The sequence below is a fragment of the Eptatretus burgeri genome, chromosome 9 (genome assembly GCF_056783735.1).
Source record: "Eptatretus burgeri isolate ZD-2024b chromosome 9, Ebu_testis_v1, whole genome shotgun sequence".
Classification (NCBI taxonomy): domain Eukaryota; kingdom Metazoa; phylum Chordata; class Myxini; order Myxiniformes; family Myxinidae; genus Eptatretus; species Eptatretus burgeri.
This window is the reverse complement of record NC_140969.1, coordinates 70,792,835-70,809,447: the sequence shown is the minus strand read 5'-3', so window position 1 is coordinate 70,809,447 and position 16,613 is coordinate 70,792,835. Positions and strand designations below refer to the sequence as shown.

Genomic DNA, 16,613 nt, shown 5'->3' with positions numbered 1-16,613 from the left:
TTTATGCATAAATTAAAGTAGTTTATTAACTGTAACAACCTGATTGTAATTACAAAATTGTAAGCGTTCATTTGTTCATTAATTTCCCATTGGAAACTTCCCCTTGGAATGGTCTTCATGTCGGGAAGGGTACGAATGGAGCACAAAGGTGAAACCTCAAAATAAGAAAATGTGGAATTTAATCAAGGTGCCATATCACATGGCTTGATCTCGAGAAGACCCGACGACATGTAATCCATGGTCCCAAGTGAATGCAGACAGGCAAATCAGATTAACATCAAAAAATATATATTTGGGAACTTAAATCCGGTTTCATGGCACCTCAAGCCGGGAAAGCGACATAAATGCACAAGATATTGAATAAGTTTAATATAATTATCAGGGTTTCTGTTTCATTCTTTATATTCCTCCTGTACCTTGTGATGAAACCTAGATGACAATGTCGCTCTCATTATGTTCACCTTGATTATTTGAGAAGCTGTCAGATGCATTCAGCTTTACGAACTGATGGACTGGCAAATGACCAACATATGTGAACCAGTTACCTGTGCTGTCATGGCCTTTGTCATGAAACCCTCATGAAAAAGAATGAAGGCTGAAACGTTCCGGTCATGCAAAGTCAGAAACATGCCAATTACTTTTCAACTTCTCTTTCTTTCCCAGCTCTAAATCTTGTGATTGGTCATATCAATGCAACAGCCAGTCGACAGCTTGTAGATTACCTGGACTTTCTTTCTGTTATTCCTTTGCATTCTCTTCTTTTTCTTGTCGAAAAAAAACAAAAACGAAAAGCCTTCCCCCCTTACTAAGCCTCCCCCTGTAGAATAGAGGATGGTTTATTGGTGTTGTCGGGTTTGTTTCTACAATTAGTGCCCCCAATGTCTTGTTACTGTATCGACAGAGGTTCTTAGACCCCCAAGGAGGACTAAACCACCATTTAGGTGTTTCGTCCTTTTTTTTTTTCTGCGAATGTCCGAGCTGTATCTCGGAGCTGGCTGGGACTTTCGGAATGAAATGTTGCATCAATAATGTGAATACAAAGTGTGCGGGGTTGACGTAATCTTTTTGACTTTGCTCAAATTTTTAAGGTCATTACCTATAATTACAGACATTTTAACATTTTTCACCATAAGTTGACTAGGGTTTATCTGATCGGAACCAAATTGCCTTCTATAGATAGCCTCGAGCAATGTGCATTTACAAATTATTCACATCATACCTCTTTGACTTAAACTTCAAATGAATAGAAATGTGTTTTTGTCATCGCTCAATTTTGCGCAAGGGAATCTCAAAGAGCGCTTGGCCTTCCAAGATGTTCTTACATCATAATAGCGTGCCTGCATAGATGTTGTGCACTTGATCTTTGATTAGTGTCCTTGACCTACTTTTTTCGGATTGTAACCTAATTAACAAAAAAAAACCCACCTTTTTGATCATAACTTGAATATCTTTCTTCTGATTTTCATGAAGTTGAATTTTATGGATAGAAAGTATATGGGGACACATTTTCTTAATTTACACTCCATCCCTAAATGTTGAAGGTCAAGGTCATATGGTGGTCCGAAAAGGATTTGGCCATCATTGGATTGTGGGTGACGTGGAAAGCTTACCCTTGGCGATCGCTTTGTGATCACAGATATTTAGTTGTTATTTGATTGCTTATCGTAGAGTTCCGCAATTGTGTCGTGCTTGCCATTTTTCAGGTCATTGTGCAATAAGCGATGATGTACTCTTCTTCTTTTTATCGTATTATTTTGATTCTTATTCTTTCATATGCAGCACATGGCGACAGGTAGCATCATTTGCTGGAGTGCAGCTGTGCTCTTGATACAGTTCCCCCTGGAAGTTAGAACAGGAATGAGTAATTTGTTCAGGGTACCGGTGATAGCTCGCCTACTCTTCGTGAAGGACGCCATGGAATCTTTAGCGTCCACCAACTCATGCTGACAGACAGGACGCCAAGTTTAGCGTCCATGCGAGGGACGGCACACACATTCATGTGTCACCATGACTTTGCACAATATTAACTGAAAAAAAAAATTTCCGTATTAAAGTTACAATCGTACTACAAGTATTTTTTTTTGCTGAAGGATTATTAATATACTACAAATTACAAAATACGACAAATGTTTGCCAAAGGATTATGAACCATGTGCAGTTTGTAGATCCTTGTCCTTGTGTTTACAGTAATAGATTTGTTTAAAGAAGCAAAACAAATATGTAATAAAGTGAGCAATTAATAAAACAAACAGATACAGCCCATCAACCTGAACGGCACTCTGATGAGAGCATACCTCCACCAGGCTGAACCTTTTTGTTTTGTATCTCACTGATAGGCCAGATCTGGATCCGGGCCTGAACCAAAATCGAATTGGCTTGTTCTTGTCACCGACCAAACTCCTCCACCTTGTTTCGTCTGAATCCGTCCATAACTTTTTGAAATATGCTCTCCTATATAGCTTTTGACTCTTTCCCTCAATGGTGAACAATCACTTTTGAAATAAAAAAAAAATTCTCATCATCGGATCCAGATATTCACCAATATCGAATCAATTCTTCCTCGTCACACACCTGCCCACCAAGTTTTTTTTCCGAATCTATCAACAACTTTTTGAGAGACAGTGCTATATATCGTTTTTGGCCTGATTTCTCGATGGTGAAGAGTCACTTAAAAAATTATGGGATCCGGATCTTCACCAAAATGTTATCATTTTGTCCCTGTCACACATCACACATCCATTTGAATGAAAAGTACCGAAAATGCGGTTTGAAATCGGAAATCCCCAAAGTTCGAGGGGGTGCTGTGGGTGAACAAAGATCTAAGTCGAAAATCTGGCTCGATCGTTTGTGCACAATGTATTCCAGACGATTAGTGTGAATTTTCATGACCATCTGACCATAACCCTAGGAGGAGTAGTATTTGGCATCAAGGCACCTCCAGCTCTCGCATATTATCGATTTTTGCACTAATTGACCTTTGACCCCTGACCTAAGCGAAATCGGTCAACATGTCCTGAGGCAAAGTTGTAGTACTCATTGAGTACCATGAACCTGCAAAGTTTCATTCGTATCGATGCACTCACCTGGTCGCTAGGGGGCCTTCAATTTTCGCCAATTTTCGCGCATACCCTAATTGTAGGGGGCGCTGCGGGTAAAGTATTCCACATATCACAAAAACCGGAATATATTTGATAGAGCATCACCTGTAGATCATTCGTGCCAAATTTCATAACCCTACGTGGGATAATGGCTTTCGGAATTGATTTCGCGTGAACGGTACTGATTTTGAAGGTTTTTCGGTTGTTGCTGGGGAACCAAAGCGTCCCTAGCAACCATCACAATTTCCAAAGCACTAGGTCATAAGATGTACCTACCACCCGAGTTTGGTCAAAATCGGCCCACGTTTACTACCAATTATGCTGATGACAAACGAACAAACATCCAAACAAACAGACATAATTACTGACAATAAGGGTTACCTATTTCGGCGACCCAACTATTTCGGCGACCCAACAGACCTGGATGAAAACATAACCTCCGCCTAATCTTTGGTGGTGGAGATAATAAAACCTTTATAGTATCTAGGACCGGATCTTCACCAAAATCAAATCAATTTGTCTTCGTCACACACCCAACCTGTCCACCAAGTTTTGTCCGAATCTGTCCATCACATTTTGAGATATTGTGCTCACAGACAGACAAACAGAGGTGAAAACATAACCTCCGTCCACTTTCAGTGGTGGAGGTAACAACACAGCCGTCGCAGGTGTTAAACTGCCATTTGTGTGTGAAAGTGGTTATGATCACGTAACGTTTCGATTTTGTCACTTATTTGTAAAACCCGGCTCCAATAATTCAGAGTAATTACCAATTGCAGCAGCTGTGATTGTTTTTTTTTTTTTAATCGAGGACCTTTCAAAAATGGCAACAAATTGGCTTGCTGCGATCTCAAAAATGCACTGGTCCACAAAACTGATGCAAAATCCCCTGTGAGCATTGGGTGACCTCCATAATGCACCATAAGATTTCCTTCTGCGGTGCATGGAATCACTTCGGGCATTGCTGAAAGATGCAAACCTTGTCTCCTGCAGAAGGCACGTCTGAAACTGGCCCTGCACAATGACAAGACTAGATATTTTGGGGACTTATATTGTCCAAAATAAAAGTGACCATGTGGTTGAAACATCAGACTCATTACATTACACTATATATCACATCAAAACTTCCTTCTTATTTTTTGTGCTTTTGCTTGTGAAGCTTTTGCTCCTGTCACGTGTCCTTTTGTGTATAAGGTGGGATGTTGTTGCTGTCATCATTGATGTCACTGTTCATAATCTTATTTCCTGCATTTTGCTTAGGTGAACGCAGTATCAAAGAGATCTTCAGACATGAGTGCCACTGCTGAGAAATCAGATGACAAGATCATTGAAAGTGACGCCATGAGGTCACCTCAGATAAAAAGCAACCAGCTGTATAGCCACCTACCGCTTCACTCGCAAGACCCAAGTCAGAAAGTGTCGCCCCTGATGTCCTTAGGAGGTCTTCAGCTTATCTCCTCCTTTTTTCTTCCCACAGCACAAATGGCTCCGTTTCCTGTCTCTGAAAATGGCAGCAGTCAGGAATCCAGAGCACTGACGAGAGCAAAAGAACCAGCTCTGCCGATGCAGTCTCGTGAAACGACTGAAGACAATGTGCCCTTGTTGAGTCATTCACAGAACCAAGAAGCAGAGGGGTCGCCGATGTCCACCAGGGCACCATCCCTCAGTGATAGGCAGGAGAGTGGTGAAAGATCTCCGACGGGCAGAGACTCACAACAACTTAGCCTGGATTACCATTCAGAGGAAGAGTTCCCTTCAGTTTGGGAAGTGCCCTATAACTGGGCCGCTCAGTCAACAGCAATGCTTCAAGAAGCTGGCACTTCAACCACTTCTGAAGCACAATCCAGATACTCTAGTCTTGGTTTAACTTGGAGTACAACTTCAGCTGGTCAAGAAGGACCAACATCAGCTTTTGCAAGCTTACCATGTAGAGTGTCTCATGAACTTTACCAGACCACATTGGATGTAAAAGCATCATCTTCAACTTCAATGCGAAGTGTTGGTGAAAGTCAGTTCACCTTCCAGATTGTGCAGCCTCATGGCTGCGCAGGAACGGGCCCAGTATCTGCCTTCGATTTCCAAATGGGCTCACCGACACGGAGTCAGCCTCCAGGCGCAGGTTTATTGTACTACGTGCCACAAACAACACCTTCACTATTCCCAGCTTGTGGTGTTGGTGGTGCAGCTTACCATGTGCCATTAGAGCCGTCATCAATCAATCGTGGACCTGCTCCAGGATCTGCGTTCACTTTTAGGTCATCAGCAACGTGTGTGGTGCCAGGCCGACCACCACCCCTCGGTGTGCTGTATCAGCCCAGCCAACCTTATGGGATGGGAACGAGTACAACCTTTATACCAACACAAAGTAGTAACACAAGCTGTACCCACCCACCAACTGCGGCAATCCAGGCCCAGCATGCCTCTTCAGAAATGCTGATCCCGACCCTACTTGGGACAGCACAGAGTGTTTTGGGTATTCCTGTGGTACAGCTAATCATTCCAGCATCACCCGCCGTTACTCTAATCCCTGTGCAAGGCATTGTGCAGCCGATATCAGGATCAGTGGCACAGGAACAATCGTCTCTTCCCACCCTTGCCACGACTTTATCTGGTGGCTCATTCTTCGGGAGTCCTGTGACGTGCCCACGCTGCCAACGTGTATTTTCAAGCCCGGAGCTACTGTGGCATCACCTGAGTTCACAGCACTCCGAATGGCGCGATCAACCAGTGCCCCAGGACCCGGTGGTCAGGACAGAGAGCGAAAGAGGTGACAAACCACACCCGGGCACGCCTTTGTCACCCCAAGAACCCAGTGCCACCCCCACCTCATGTTTCTCGTTTGCACCAACTTCCTGTTCCTGATTCACATCAACAGTGAGGCCAACGGGCAGGTGCAGTTGCCCGCGGAACATTTTCCTCTGCATCACCTTGCGTGTTACATCACATGGATTCTGTATTCCCGTCGCCGTCGTAATAAGACCCCCAACGGATGTAACCACACTCATCGTCCATCGCCAGCCATCATTATCGTTGTAGGCCCCACATCTCGAGAGACCAAATGTCCTCTTCCTGAGACGTTGAGTGTTTTGAGATTTTGTACATATTGTAAACAAACAAACAAACAAAAAAAATCAAACAACAAAAGGTTTTAACGCCTCTGGCTGGGCCCAAGGCGGTGTGTTCAGGTTCCCAAGAGTTGTGAATATTTTTAAAAGTGTTTTGTGACCATTTATAATAATCAACGTGATGTTTCTAAGTTTACACTTTTGCTCTTCTGAATGTGAAAAACGATGTGCCGAGGATCAAAGCATTGCACTGGCTCATATTTTTATATAGAGTACGAAACGTTTCGATGTTCGTTTCTCCTCCATGTTGTTGACAATTATCGGAATTGACATTTTGCACTTTTGCTGTGTAGCCAATGAAAGCTGCATGTTGTTTACAAATCGTCCCAAGTTTTACACTTCGGGCCCGAGTCCATGCCACCTAAAAACATCAATTGATTTGTTTTCTCTGCGCGAGATGAAACTTTCATTTTGCACTTTTTCTCGTGTCACTGTCTACAAATTTCAAAAGGAAAAAAGAAATGGTTCTCTGGATTCAATCCTCCTTATTTTCATTTCGGACCCATAATAATTTGTTCCTTTCAAACTTCTAGTCTTCAGATGTTCTCCAAAATGAAGACCACGAGGTTAAACGCACGACTCTCTGTGTCGTTGTGTGTGACTCGAGCGACGGGTTCAATATCCTTGCACAATCTTTTTTGTTTCTGACATGTCTAATAATATTGCTTTATCCACCCCTTACATTTCGGCTGTACGATACGACGTATTGTTGGAAGGTTAACGTTTAATCTACACACTTACAGACCGTCTTGTCATAGGGTTCAGGCTGTGCCTGATGATCTACGCTTTTACAAGTGCTGTCTGCGCGTGTCAAAGATGGTGTCGCACCCGTTTTGAGGTGTCCATTTGCAATAGCTTTTGTACAATCATCACCTTGCAAGGACACACTGGCACCTTTACCCCCGAAGCATCGATCTGCTTAGTATTTTATAGCCTGTTAATCGCAAGCTATTGCTATTTCGAGTGGAAGTGGACCTACATAGTAAAATCAAGTCATTCACAATGTGGCCGTTTGTTCATGCCTGGGATTACAAATAAGGTGTGCGTGTGTGGTTTTTTTTGAACAAACAGCTACGTACAGGTATTGTATCCGATCATTGTTCTGGTCCGAATGTGGGTAAAAAGTTCCAAGGCTGTTTCTTGCTCTTTTTATGTGCATTTTATGTTTTATTTCATATACGTTGCCCATCGGGCGATGCGTTTGAATTTATTCCAGATTCTTGGAGAGCGAAGCTGCTCGATCAAACATGTTTTTCCTTCAATCGCACATATTGAATCGCTCACTAAACAGGCTCACCTCTCCAAGTTGTTGATAATTTGAATGAAGTTTGAACCAGCAGATTGTGATATTGAAGTTGCGGGCGGTCTATTGGCTCCAAAGTGAGAAAAGCAAGTCTCCAGGTGAGAAATGACATTAATACAAGTGGAAATGGAGCAAGAGTGTAGACAGGACATTAAAGGATGGTGTTTGAGTCCCTCCTCTGTTGAGCTTAACATGTCAAAGATATTATAGTCAATAGAGTTAGAGTTGGAGTAAAATGGTAGCAAGCACACGCCAAATACTCCAATGGGAGGTGATCTTCAAGGGACTCAATGAAAAGGTTACAATTCCATTACAGGGTAGCAATCTATCCATCCTTTAAATACCCACAAAGGTTTTGAATGAAGACTTCATCTTTTCATGAAAAATTCACCATGAAAGTCGGGTGAGGGATGTACTGCCTCTCGCTTTGTGTCGCTGTGATGTACCTTCACCGGGAGCACGGTGTTTGGCTGCACGATTGGTCGGGGAGAAGGAAAATACTTCTTTCGGGTACCAATGGCGACGGATCAATTAAACTTTCAATTAGTTGCACCTCCAAATGAAACTTCTCAGAATTCCATGTCGGATGCATAATTATATTCCAATGCACACTGATTGTATTCCGGTTCAAATTAATATGGTCGCATTCCATCGGAAAAGATTATGGACGCTTATATTGAGTGGGTAGTAGGGCAACAATGGGTACAACCAGCAAGGTAATAAATGAACAGGAAAAGAAGAGAGGAGGAAACAATGAAACCAGCAAGTCAGAGGGTTTGGTTTGGAAGGTTAATTTGGGGGTGAGGGGGGGGAGGGTTAATTGGGGGTTGGGGGTGCATTAAAGATCATGGATACAGGACGTCACAAGGTGGTGATGCATTGCCTGCGTGAAGTCTTGGAGGGAACAATGGGAAAGAATGTCTTCTTGAACCTGGTTCCATAGATGGGAGAAGTGAGGGACAAGGGAGTTGAGGTGCACAGTCATCCTAGATTTTGGAAGTTTAACCAGCAGGGGGGTATTGGAAGAACGTGTGAATCAGAGGACTGAGAGAGCAGAGGGAGTAATATCGGAGAATAGATGGTAGGAAACAGAGACCACCGACCTGCGTGCTATGTGAGAGCAACAGACCTTGTTTCTCACAAGAGATTCTTATAATTTTGAGAGCTTTACACCTCAAATTATTTAACAACGAGCAAGTTGCCTGTGCCCTCACTGGATTCTAAACGGGGTCAGTCGGTTTGGAGGTGGCAAAAATGTAAATGGCGTCTTCTGTCATCGAGCCGGCAATCTGGGAGCAACAATTCACATTTATTGCCAAGTCTGATGCAATTTAAATGCTATAATCGCGGTGAGGTGCTCCATTTGAAACTGTTTGTTCGATACATGTAGCATTTTGATGCTTAGAGTCCGTAATAAAAATTTGTATCGTTGTCAAAGTCAGTGACCAATTGCAAATTAATAGTAGCATCAGGATTTTATGAAACAGTTGGGGATTTGAAAAACCACCAAATCCTTTGTTCTCCACTTTTACTCCCTTATCTTGATGCGAGGAGTGAGCGGCTGCTGGCAAGCTTCCGAGCACCTTCCATAATCATACTAAAATACGCAATCGTGTGTCTGTCTGTCTGTCTGTCTGCACATCTGTGGCTGATGCATTCCATCGTTACTTATTCAATCTCAAACCATTCAATCGGCTCGGATGATAGGGTAAGGGTTAAAATAGTGCTATATGGCATTAACTCCAAAATGGCCGATGTGTCCCTTACATCACTCCTCCTCGCGGCTCCTCAAATGCTCTCCTTTACGTAGTTTTTAGTTTTATTCGATCCTCTTGCGACAACTTCCCCCCCAAACGAAGTTATTGTGTTAGCAGTGGCTACGGAGTATGAGGAAGAGAGAAAGAAAGATAAAAACAAATGGGAAGTTAGAAGGAGGAGCACCCCATGCCAAGCTTATCGACTCGAACACTGTGCATTTTGGGCGGTGACAAGATTTTCATGTTTGTAGAGCTTGAAGAATTAGGATGAAAAGTAGAAGTAGCAAGTAAAGTATGAAATGCATGTTTACAATGTTTCGTATGCGAAATATAGTTAGCTCTTGGTTGCATCATTTATGTAAGTGCGGCTGTGCCATTGAAGCAGTTACTAGTAAGTTCGGACTCATTTTGCTGACCTTGGATGGATGACAGGCAGAGGTTTTCATTCAACGAAACGACAGGCGGAGAGAGGTTCGAACTCACGAACTCAAGACTCTAAAATGTTGAGCCAGCGCATGAACCGTTAAGCCAACACCAAACTTCATGTTTCGCACCGTACTCTTTACATAACAGGGGATGTGTCTCTGAACATTTACTTGGGTTGTCGTATCGCATAAGGAAGCACTTCTTAATCGCTTGCCGAGAAGTTTGCAGAGCGGTTGATGCAGAACGGCTGGTTAAGTCCCATAAAATCCTGATGCTACTATTAAGGGGTAGCAATTTAACTCACAGAACTCACCCTTGGTGTTCCGGATGTCAATAGAAATCGTCAACCGGAAGTTCCAGATAGCGCAATGAACGCACTCAGGGATTTCAGAAATCAGAACGTCAATTATGTTTTTTTTGTTTCGTTTTTTTTTTATTCCTAAACATTTATCAACAATTATAGTGAATATTTTGATGGAGTAAATATGTCAAAAAGATAAAATACGATGGAAGGGGGTTAGTGCGTTTAGTTTCCCTTTGTAGGTCTCGATTTCTCACCTTCATGTGGGGTCGTGCCCCCTTAAAGATGGTCGGGATGACCTTCATGGGACTTTTTCAATGGACCTTTCGGAAGCAGGGAAGACGAGATATTCGTGCATTCTTGGACCAAAGGAAACGCAACATCCAGTAAATGGCTCAACCACCACCGGTTAAAGTTAAAATATCTTGAGCACTTACCGAAGATTTATAAGCAGATTGTTGTTAAGAGAGAATGCTTATTTGCACTGTAAGTGTGTGTGTGTGTGTGTGTGTGTGTGTCACCATTTTTCTCAGAGATGGCTGAACGCATTTAGTCAAACCTTCATATTTAGCAAAAAAAAAATCTTTAAAAAGTTATATTTTGTGTTTTTTCATCAATCTAGAGTGCAGAAGCCTTTTTGATTCATGACAGTTATATTTAGGTACACGTGTACGTATAAATAAATACAAAACAAGTAGAGGTACATTCAAAGTACAAAGAAAGTGGTGAACAATAACACTGGGCTGCATTTGAAATATTTTTTTCAGAGGTCTAGGTTTTCTCAATGGTTGTTATATGTTTTTTGCATGCTGAATTCAGAAATGTATCTAATTTCGCTCAATCAGGTCAAGTTTTTACTCCCTTATCTTGATGGGAGTATGAGGAAGAGTTACTAAATATAATTTGAATATTACTAAAAAGTAATAGCATCTCTATCTCAATTTTAAGGAAAAAAATAATCAAAATTTGTTTTTTAATTAGCATTTTTTTATTCAAAATCAGACTCACATTGACAGAAAATGTACAAATGAAACTATACATATAATGACACACAAGTACACTTAATGTGGAAGAAAGTGCCTTCTCAATTACTTTCATTTCAATTTCAGAAAAATATAGATAAATCGTTGTTTCTGGCAACACTCAACTTCAGTCACTCCAGCAGTCGCTGTTTTCCTTCGTCTTTTTAATGTTGAATTTCACATTAACGGTACTTGTGCGTCATTTTATATATAGTTTGTACATTTTCTGTCAATGTAAGTCTGATTTTGAATTAAAAAAATGCTAATTAAAAAAACAAATTTTGATTATTTTTTTCCTTAAAATTGAGATAGCATAAAAACTTGACTTGATTGAGTGAAATTAGATACATTTCTGAATTCAGCATGCAAAAAGCATATACGGACCGTTGAGAAAACCTAGACCTCTGAAATGAAGCAGACCAGTGTAATTGATTCATTCATTCATTAATTGCATAATTAAAATAAATAATCATCTTAATCTAATTGATTTCTCAATCAATTGCCTCATGGCATACCTAAACCACCACTGTTTCATCCAAATCTGTATCTTTTTGAAAATTAAGTAATTAATCGATTAGTTGATTAAAAATTAAATCAAAAACTACCCTTAATGGCCAAGTCACTTGTTCACCGTCGTGTCCAAATATTAGCTTCCGAGCTGAAAGGACTCCTGAGCTATTGCCCAGATGAGAAAGAAAATAAATAAGCAATTAATAAATCGATAATAATGAAGTAATTAATCAATTAATTTATCAATAAAAAAATTTAAAAATATATTGTTTTTGCCAAAACACATCTTCGCTTTTGTCTCAGGTGGACTCCAATCAAGTTTTAGAGACATCTCAATGATGATCAAAGGAAATTTGACGAACCTGAGCTCAATTTGGAGTGTCATAGCAAAGGGGTTGAATACTTATTGACTCAAGATATTTCAGCTTTTCATTTTTAATTAATTTGTGAAAATTTCTTCAAACAAAAATTAAAAATTGCACTTTGACATAATGTGGTATTGTGCGGAGATCAGTGACGAAAAATCTCAATTTGATCAATTTTAAATTTGGCCTGTGACACAACAAAGTGTGAAAATGTCAAGGGGTGTGATGACTTTCTGAAGGCAATGCATGTCATGGTCATCCCCGTCTGAAGAACTCCAACTGGCGGCGACTCTTTAAATACCAGGTTTGCTTTTCATACATCGAGCTGGCTTCAGGTCCACAGCCGTATTACCGTTGCTAATGAGGTTTAGCATTATGAATAGGGAATCATGCCGGCAGTCACGTAACAGATCTTAACTGATTGGCAGAGCGGAACCAATGTCAGGTGCAGCATTCCTATCTCTGCAGCTCAATAATTTCTTGATTAACCAATCCTCAGTTGCCATACCCTGCCATCAGAACAGATAGGAGCAGTCTGGACACTAAGTGTTTTTAAGTATGTATAAACAAGCACATATTTACAGGGGTAATTCAGAGGGCTGGTATTTACAAGGTAATTCACAAGGCATGTATTTATAAGGAAAATAGCATTCCCGCTTATCCCCTAGATGAATATTCCCACCATCAGATCCCTTATACAGTCAACTTGACACTTTACATACGTGTCGCCAATCATACATCCGGAAAATGAAATGAGAAATATAGAGAGAGAAAGAGAGAAGAATATGGGGACCAATCACGCCCTGGCACACCTTGCGTCCACTCGGTTGAGCTGATGCATCAACGACTCTGGCACAATGTCTCTATTCGTGGTCAGTCTCGACCTGGCGTTGGCTTCGCTTGGCGTGCCTCTGAACTGCCGTGTCGCACTGTGGACCCGAACCAGAAGATGGTTGCAGCAGGGACATGGGAGCATAAGCTTATAGCTTTCAGACCAAAGATGCTGACGCAAGCAAGGTGAGATGGTAACAATATGGAAACGATTAATGAGACCGAGATGGTAACGATGGTGTCTCTCTCTCTCTCTCTCTCTCTCTCTCTCTCTCTCTCTCTCTCTCTCTCTCTCTCTCTCTCTCTCTCTCTCTCTCTCTCTCTCTGTCTGTCTCTGTCTCTCTCTGTCTGTCTGTCTGTCTGTCTGTCTCTCTCTCTCTCTCTCTCTCTCTCTCTCTCTCTCTCTCTCTCTCTCTCTCTCTCTCTCTCTCTCTCTCTCTCTCACTTTTCTACCCCCGTTAATCCACCCCAAACCCACCTCCTTCAAATTCCCTGCCTTCCTTCCTGAAAGTCCCTGTAGTATCCATCTTGTTTACCCCATGTACCCCACCCCATCCCTCTCCCTTCCACAGATCTCCTGATGTCTCTGTTCCACACTGTTTTTTCCTTCACTCTCCCACCCCTCTTGTCTCCTGCTTGCCTTGTTGTACATTCTGTGCGTTGGCTCTCATACGAGCCTCGACATTCTCGTCAAAAAAAAAAAAAAGAAGAAGCCGTTTCTTTAAGACTTCATCAGCAGCACAAAATAAGGTTTTTTGGGGGTTTTTTTGTATACAAAGTCAACTCGTCATAGAACGAGGTGATGGGGTAGAAGGCAATTCACTGATGCTGGGGCAGTGGGGCAACCCAGAGACGCAACAAGAGGAAGAACGCATCATCGGAGGTGAGAGAATTTGGAAGGAGATATATAATCTACAAACAAATCTGAACAAGTAAGGAAGGTTAAATGGGGAGTGGAGGAGGACCTGAGATGGTGGAGTACTGCCAATTTGAGGCCCTGGAGGAAAGAGTGGGATTGATCAGACTGACAATTGTTGGTCGTTGCAGGAGAAGGGGATGTGGAGGGACACCATGTGAAAAGTAACTACCCAGGGTCTAGGCAGGATACTGAAAATGGAAAGGTTGTCAGCTTTTCAAAACCTGGCGGTTATATTCTACTGTGTTCTTTTTAAGGCAAGTTGATTGTTTTAACAAGTAGTGATTGCAGTACTTTTGTCTTTTTTTTTACCCAAGTCCCTGTGGTTGCACGAATCCAAATGCTGACTTATGACCGAGCACATCCCGGTTATTTTAATATCTCTTGACGAATGCTACAACCAGACAACACACCTATTATATGATTTACTTGCGTATCACATTTAATCTCAGGAGGGGGAATTTACCTTGGGCACCAGCACACTGGTGTATTCATTTCGAGACACCTTGGGACCTCAATACACAGTTTAAATGCAGATGGATAACCGGCTTTACGTCCAAATCCATTGAGTGGAATGCTCCGATGCTCTCAGACGTCGTGTCCCCTGCTGGCAACTAACAGCTTCAAATTGACAGTTTGTATTTTTTATATATTTTTTTACAAACTACCTCGACCTCTGCAAACAGGAGTGGGGGGGGGGAGGGTAAATCACAATTTCAAATATGGTTTTTTTCACTTTGAGTTGTTGCTTCATAAAGTGATGGTTGTTGTCATGTCATTTTCCTCTGCTTTCCTCATCTCTAACAGCTTTAATAACATGAATATTGCTTTGTAAATGTAACAGCTTGATTTTTTGTAATCTGGCAGATGTTCCGAGAACTTTTGATCGTGGCGTTATCAGCTTGCTCCAGCCAATTAGTTCTGCTTTGGCCAATTAGGCCTGGCTTGGTATGGCCTTTGGCCAATTAGGCCCCATTTCGTTTGGTGAATTAAGGCCACTTTAGCCAATTATTCCCAGTTTTCTATGGCAAGCTTTTCCCGATTTGACCAATTATGCTGGGTCTGTGCCAATTAGTCCTGGTTTTATGTGGCGGCCTCGCTTTGGTTTTGTTTGGCAAATTAGCTTACCGATTTCCACATGCCAATGAATTTTAGGTTTGCTTCAAAACAGCAATGTTCAAACCAACGGGTGTTGGGAGCTTTCAGTGAGTGTGGCCCATTACTGGAAACATCTCGGATGTAGTTCCTTAGACTGTGGCTGCTCTACGTCAGGGGAGAAACCATAGGAGCACAGGTCAGGAATCCTTTGTATTTCCATGAACTCCCTCTCTGAAATGTACTCTTTACCCTTCTCCATTCCTATTATCCTCATTCTCTCTCTCTCTCTCTCTCTCTCTCTCTCTCTCTCTCTCTCTCTCTCTCTCTCTCTCTCTCTCTCTCTCTCTCTCTCTCTCTCTCTCTCTCGCCCCTCCCACTTTCAACACACACCTGCGTAATGTAATATTTCAATTGACCTCTTCGATTTTGGCACAAAAAAAAGGCATCACTCGAACATTAACACTGTAAAACAAACTGGGATTTTGTCAATTAGTCCTGGTTTTATGTGGCATGCTTAAACATGTAGCCAATCTCTCATCATTCAATCATGCCATGCAATAACATCATTAACGAGGTCCCAGTGCTTGATGTTCACCAACAGAGGGCAGAATAACACTATCTTTTCCTTTTCTTTGTACGGTTTGATGATGTGATGTCAGCTCACCCGCTGCCCTTTCCTTAAAGTCGCCTGATCTGGAACCCTGCTATGAAAAAAATAACCTCAGACAAGGGATGAAGCCATCTTGGCCATTATGACCTTGTTGTACCCACCTTCTGATCTTATCTCAAAATAGTGTCTCCATTTGGTAACATCCCTGATGCATTATTCATTTTATGCACAGTACTGTATAACTTATTGGCAGAGTCTATGCGACCCGAATGTGTAGTTTTGCGAAGCACACCGTGTATGTGAGGATGGATGTCAATAATGTGGGGGTGGTTGGAGGGTGGAGAAAGTTGGCTGGTGACAGAGAAAGTGGATGAATATCATGGTCAAGGCAGGACAGAAGATTGGTACCATTATGAAGGGAGGAGAATAAGATGGTGTATCATAAAATATTTTGGCACACCTTAATTGCAGATGGGACAGCGGTATTAATGCTCCATCTGAATGAAAGCATGCTTCCATCTGATACCACACCAGCACTGCAGTTTAAAGCTAATTACAACCAGCTTGGGATCAAACCAACAACCAGTTGTGCACATTCCCTGATACAGCCTAGAAGGTACCCCACCATCACCTGACCTCACCTTGATGTGAACCATCTGAATCCACTAATGGAGACAGATTATCGGATACTGTGGGTTCAGATTCAGCTGAAGGTAGCCGTGATAAAGATTTTGATTCTAAGCTTTTTTGCTCTTTCACGAGCCTCGACCATATAATTAATAAAGTTTCAGGGAGATGACTATGTCAGCACTGGATTGTCAGCAAAAAATGAGAATACTCATTGACGACATTCAGGATGAGGGTCACCACCCTGACCAACCAGGTGTGGTCTACACGGTGGTGCATTATCGGTGCCCTGGCAACTTTTCCACCTCTCCAACAAAATATTGCTTTTAATACACACCCGAGTAACTGTGTCCTGTCTTGCAATTTCATTGAATATGCAAATGTCCCATGAAATAACAAATCTGTCGGAGTGGCGACCCGTCCAGGATTGTGCCCAATAGCCAAGGGGACTGCTTCGGCAGCACCAACTCTCTATACAGAGGATGGTCCCAATGATTGGATGAAACAACAAATGCCGATTTATTTTTTTCTTTCAAAATAGACCCTTATCTGGTTCACGATTGGTGGTATGATGATGTTTCCATGTCCTCAGTACCTTTGATGGTTTCCACTCATTTGGGTTTG

General features: G+C 41.9%; 1 protein-coding gene across 3 annotated transcripts in view; it reads left to right on the top strand.

The window, feature by feature from the left end:
* LOC147020318 (zinc finger protein 40-like) overlaps positions 1-7,790 on the top strand; it is a 104,047-nt gene extending 96,257 nt beyond the window's left edge. For all 3 annotated transcript variants that reach the window (XM_085895615.1, XM_085895616.1, XM_085895614.1), the window contains one exon: positions 4,359-7,790. In XM_085895615.1, the coding sequence (XP_085751741.1) occupies positions 4,359-5,960 (1,602 nt within the window). In that variant the 3' untranslated portion in view covers positions 5,961-7,790. The remainder of the gene's footprint in view (positions 1-4,358) is intronic.
* The last annotated feature ends 8,823 nt before the right edge of the window (positions 7,791-16,613 follow it).